The 6,097-nt window shown below is 43.3% G+C and overlaps 1 protein-coding gene across 2 annotated transcripts in view; it reads left to right on the forward strand.

Annotated features, from left to right (window-relative positions):
* The first annotated feature begins 538 nt into the window (after positions 1 to 538).
* Positions 539 to 6,097, forward strand: part of PPP1R26 (protein phosphatase 1 regulatory subunit 26) — a 12,245-nt gene continuing 6,686 nt past the window's right edge. The window contains exon 1 of one of the 2 annotated variants that reach the window (XR_003095237.1): positions 539 to 5,051. Coding sequence is in view for 1 of the 2 variants with exons in the window: in XM_006028627.3 (XP_006028689.1) it covers positions 600 to 4,417 (3,818 nt within the window). In the remaining variant the exon portion in view is untranslated. The remainder of the gene's footprint in view (positions 5,052 to 6,097) is intronic. The other variant, XM_006028627.3, reaches the window with a different exon arrangement.

Consider the following 6,097-nt stretch of genomic DNA (forward strand, 5'->3'; position numbering starts at 1 on the left):
ACAGTGATGTAGGAGTCTAGTCAAAAAACCCTATATTCAGATTAAGAATCTTAGGTAGGGAGGATGAAATTACCTATATAGCACTGTAGCAAGACCCAACAAGCCATGGGGTCCTCTGTGGCCACAGGTGGATAGACCAGAGGCGGGCAATTATTTTGGGCAGAGGGCCACTTACTGAGTTTCGGCAAGCCATCAAAGGCCAACGTGACAGGCAGCCTAGGGCAGATTAATATTAATTTTCTAAATTTTTAGGGGCTCCATGGGCCAGAGAGAATGGCCTGGTGGGCTGCATCCGGCCCCTGGGCTGCATTTTGCCCACCCCTGGGATAGACCATCATTTCATCCAGGCTTCCTTTATGATACGAGCCATAGTTTTATCATTTAAATTATATGGAAAAGTAAATTGTGGGAACAGTTGACATAAGGCTATGAGTTACTTGCAGGTGAGTGGAGTCACCAGGTATCATGTGGAAGGCATTATGTGTCTTCATGTATTGTGGATGCATTGTAAAAGTATTTTTCCTTTTCTCTTAGGATGGAAGGGAGACCAATTTGAGGAAAAAGCCGCTCTGTGGTAGATTTCTGCGTTGTCTGCTAGAATGTTCCTTGTGAATGCCTCTCCTCTGGTAGCTCTGCAGACCAATTGGGAGCCCTTTGCGCAGTCGAGGAGTTGTGGATTCCCTGTTTGCTTCTCTGAATGGGAAGAGGATGTCACTAGATCCTCTGTAAATGCAAAAGTTCAGATGATCATAAACAATCTGCAAAGTCAGGAGTCTTCCCTGGGCATGAACAATGAGTATGATTGTATTATGCAGAAAAAGCAAAAGGGAGAAAAGGGAAGTACAAAGAGACTTATGTCTAACACCTGCGTGCTACAAGAGCACATTAAATATTCCAAACGGGGTTGTCCTGATGATTCTGATGGCACAGAAATGGAAGAGAGTTCTGAGTTTGGAGCCCTGGTGTTAGATTCAGACAGCGATGATTCTGTTGACCGCGACATAGAGGAAGCCATTCAAGAGTACTTAAAAACGAAAAGCAAGGGTAACCAGCTGTTGCCGAGGAATGTACAGTGTTTGGAAAGTACAGATGGATACAAAAGGGTCAGAAAGGAACTCTCGCAGAGCAAGATAGCTAATAATCTCCCCGTGAAATTTGAGGCTGAAGTGGTAGCTGAAGAGTTGGTTTCTGACCACGTGGAAATTAGCAAAAAGGCACGGTCTGCTTCCCCTCTGAGCATCAGTAGCGACGACTCTTTCGAGCAGAGCATACAGGCTGAAATTGTGCAGTTCCTGAATGAGAAGAAACAGCAAGAAACTAATAAGTGTGTCATTATGGAAGATAGAAAACTAGAATGGAGAGAGACCCATGTGAAATCTGTGTTAAAATATAACAAAGAAACAACCAACAAAGCAAACTGCCCGAACATAAAGCAAGGCTGTAAAGCACTCCTCTTAAGGCACCATCCCAAACTACGGAAGGCTAGCTCACAATCTAAATGTTTGAAGTCTAGAACCAGCGAGGAGCCTATTGATTTCAGCCAAGTGAATCAAGCACATCTTAAAATGACTGCAGTTAGCGAGCCCTGGAGCGTGGAGCAAAATAAAGGAAGCGAGGCCAAGAGGAATTTCTGGAGGGGAGAACAAATAATTGAAAGCGCACACATATCTGACTCGAGTAGCGACGATGGGATTGAAGAAGCCATTCAGCTCTATCAGCTGGAGAAAATTAGGAAACAGGGAAGCCGAGCAACCGACCATGTCCCCTTGGGAGGAGAGCAGTTTGATACAAAGCGGGCAGCAGACATTTCTGCAAGGCTTACAATTAGCTCGGCCAAAAGCATCTCACCAGATGTCCATAAGAAAACTTTAAGCAACAAGAGGAAAGAGATGGGTACAAAATCAGTGGAATTGAAAAGCACTGGCAGTGACTTGAACCAGATCTTTAAGCCAGTGAAAAAAGCCAGAGGCTGTGCCTCTCCAGTAAACAAAATTGCTGACTGCGAGCTCACATTGCAGGCCTCTTGTAGAGCAGACACGTCTGCAGAACTGATGTGCGCAGAAGCCATTCTTGACATTTCCAAAACAATCCTGCCACCTCCGGTGGGAAGTGACAACAGACCCCTTGCAGCAAACCCTTTCTTCTCTCCCCAGTGTGCGCCTCCTGCCCACTCTGAGAGTGACAGCAGCCCCATAGACAGTGATGATAGCATAGAGCAAGAAATCAGGGCTTTCTTGGCTGTCAAGGGACAGTCAGAAAGTCTCGTACCCAAGCCCAGTAATCTCTCCCATGCTATCTGCCTGCCTTCCTCTTCCGAGCATCATAACCTCACTGCTGGCTTTGAGCCTTCCCTCCCTAAAACATTTAAGCTATCACTGAGTCGGAAAAGGAGGCTTCGAGGAGAAAGCAAGGTTGCAAAACAGGCTGCACCAAAAAAACCAAAAGAGGTGGAAACTAGGTGTTCCCAACTAGGTAATAATAATAACTCACAGATACCAGTGTTTCAAAATGAGTGTGGACTAAGCAGTCACAGAGAAGCCTGTGAAGTTGGAAGGTGTGGTAACAAAGAGATTAAAGGGAAGCTCATCTCTTGGGAGTTAACTGGGCACGATGATGAGCATGTGGCTTTAGACTCAGCAACCACTTTGGTGCAAGTTCACCAGAATGCAAAAGAACTATTAAAAAGTGCCATCCAAAGTCAAGAGAGAGATGATTCGTCTGACAAGAGCAGTTCTCTGGACAGTGATGAAGATCTTGATAGTGCTATCAAGGACCTCTTGAAGTCCAAGAGGAAACTAAAGAAAAAATCCAAAGATCAAAAAATTCAGTGCAAGAAGAAAGTCCGATTTAGTGACATGGAAATACAGGTGTTGGATGAACTTGGCAGCATTCAACCAAGTGAGTGGGAGTCTAAAAGTCCCCCACTGCTGAAAAGCAGCCTCTCAAAATCTAGGAGAGAGACTAAGGAGAATGCAGTGAGAAACCTCCAAAGCAGTATAAATGGCAAACTTCCAAAGGGAAGAGCAGAAAGCATAAAGAGCCTACAGTGCGAACTACAAGTTGAGAGAGAAGGTAAACCTAAACCAGTTTCTAACCAGAATAATCTACAGGCCGCTAAAACTACAAGATGCCCTTTGAGCGCTCCATCAGCGGCAGACGACAGCAGCTCGGTGGACAGTGACGACAGCATCGAACAAGAAATTAGGAAATTTTTGGCAGAAAAGGCCAAAGACCCTGTAAGCAATATGGGAACACAGAAGGATAAGGGGACCACTGACCCGCTGAGAGTGGCTAAGCCAAGCACTAACAAAGGAAAAGCAAGTCTCCGACTACTTGAAACTGAGACTGGCCTGATATCAGCTCAGGGCAAAAAAACTAAGGCACTTCAGCAGAGTGGTGGCTTGAGAAGCTCTCGGGGAGCAGAAGGAAAAAGTGCAATAATTCATGATGGTGGGAAAAGTGTGTCCTTTGCAGAAAACATGTGCTTCCATACTACTGTTGAGTTGAAAGCTAAACAAGGAAGGGCAGGGACTCAAGGTGATGTCAGGGGTGGTTCATCTGCAAAACAAAATGCAGCAGGTAAAAAGGACCTCTCTAGCTCAAAGTCCGTGCAGAAAAGCTTTCCAGCCAAAAACAGCAGAGGTGACCCCAGTAAATTACATAACCGCTTGAATGCAAAGCCTAATTCCAAAAGAAAAAGCACCTTTCAGCTAAAAATTTCCAGCAAATTTATAGCTAGTCTGAAATATGCCCGTGAGAGAAAGAGATCCGAGCTTTTGAAAAAAAGGCAAAATGCAGAAAGTTCACTTCCTCTGAGCAGCCCTTCAAAAATGGAGGTAGCTTCCCCCCTTGGTTGTGAACTTAGGCAGGACAGTGAAGCTCTGTTGCAGAAGGGAAACTGTGACAGAGAGGAGAAGACAGGGCCAAAAGACACAACTTTTCCTCAAAAGCTCATAGTTGAGGAGATCAATCTCCCTGTAGCAGAAATATGTGAAAAACCAGAGGCTGCACCTTTGCAAGTTAGAGCTGAAGCAGATGATGATAGGAAGGATAAGACTTTGAGAGATGAGCAGATGAGTCTCATGTCAGATCTAGATCCAGGTCCTCCCCCATTGCAAGGGCCCAGCACGGCAGCAGTAAAAGATGACAGTGTTAGCACAGATATATGTAGCAGTGAGAGCCAAACCATGCACATTAAGGAAGAGGAAAGAGAGAGGCCGCCATGCAGCAACAGTCAGGAAGAAATTAATGTATCTGATTCAAGTTCAGAAGGGAAAATGTTAGTCCAGCAAAATGGGGAATGTGAATGCAAAGAGAACCAAGATGAGGAAGCATTAGACAGAGGTGATGCAGAATTTAGTGACGTAGCAATAGAGGAATGCCCACGTTCCTTGGTGAAAACCAAGGTATCAACTTTGTAAGTAACTTTTTACAATAACGTTCAGCCTTTTTAGAAAATAATTATCATTGTAAATAGCTTGATAAAGTTTGAAACTAAACTGAAAAAAGATGAGAGATACTGATCTATGTATATCATATATACACACGAATGTGAAGAAAACCTCCTATTTAACAGGTCTGTTGCAGAAAGATGAACGTAATTTTTGTAGGTTTTGGTAAATTATTTAAAGTGCTTTAAGGAGATATTTTTTATAATGATTTTTAGGGTTTTCATTACGACATGATGTTGCAGTTAACACTGTTGTCATAGACATGATGATGATACCATTGCTAATTATGCTTTAAATTATATGGAGCATCTGAGCATAAGTACATCACAAGCAAACCCATTTGTGTACATAATATATTGGCCAGCTGTTAAGAAAGTCTAAGAGAAACCACAGCATTTGATAGCAATATTACATTCTTGGTGTTGCTGACTTGGTGTTTCTTGGAATTAGAATGATTTTGGACCAACCCCTAATCATTTTCTGTGGGTCCCACTCTTGCCATGAGAAGTGTTTCACCAGACCACCGAAGCTAACACCTCTCCATTGAAGTCCATGCAGCTCCATACATATGAGGAGAGGTCTTTCTGTGTAGATCCAGTGGTAAGTTCAGGACTGTAACGTGGATGGTCTTTGAAGGCCTCGCTTCATATTAAGTGGTCTCAACAATCTTAGAAACATATCGTCTGAATGCTCCAAATGCCTCTGGTTAGCAGCTATGACAAAGCACAGTTGCAGTTCAGTACAGTCAATAACAAAATGGTTTTGGTAGATTGCACTAGAGCTGCATGCTACCTGTAGCATGCACGGCTGAAATAACTCTACAGCTTTCCTTGAGTCTCATTTCAATGCCTGAAATGAAACAATGACCTTTGATTTTACATTAAGTGACTTTTTGGTAAGTGGCTCCTAAAAGGTGCATTCTGTGTAAAATGTGATAGTCCTCTACAATGTTGTGCAATAGAGTAAACCCAGGCTTGCCAGTGGAAGATGCAGCGATCATTTTCTCAAAAGCTCTGGTTGGGCAACCTTTGTTTGAGTGAGATTCTATGGTATTTTCTGCGCCTCTTTTTGATCCAAGTCCTGCTTTCTCTCCCTTCCATCTATCCAGCATTAAATCACTTTTACTGACTCTAAAAACCATTTCATTCAGAATAGGAATGTCTCCATGCAGATTGGCACTGGCATACCCACAAGATGTGAATTAAAATTGATGCGTGTTGGATAAGTGCATAATTCATGTTAAGGCGTGACTCCTTGGTTTTTTGCCTACTGTTTCTCTTGCAACAGATTCTGATAATCTGCATATTGCTTATGCGCATAAACTATTTAAGCACACAGAAACTCCTTGGCCCCGCTGTCAACTTCCTAATGCAGTTTACTCCCATTAATGGAGTAATTGGTAAAACTGACTAGGAACATCATTTTCAAGGCTTTTGTAACAGCAGTGAGCTGACTGGGTCCTGTTCATTTCCAGGCTGCTCTTAGAGGCATATGACTCTCTGAGAAGGGAAGTCAGGAGCCTTAATGAGGTGGGAAGACCTTAGTTCAGGCTGCTTCTCTTTTTAATGAGCATTGCTTATATTGATTTGGATAAAGTGCATAACCTGTTTTCAGTCTCCAGGCTATGCACGTAAGCAGGGTTCAGC

The sequence above is a fragment of the Alligator sinensis genome, unplaced genomic scaffold (assembly GCF_000455745.1).
Source record: "Alligator sinensis unplaced genomic scaffold, ASM45574v1 scaffold611_1, whole genome shotgun sequence".
NCBI classification, from domain to species: Eukaryota; Metazoa; Chordata; order Crocodylia; family Alligatoridae; genus Alligator; species Alligator sinensis.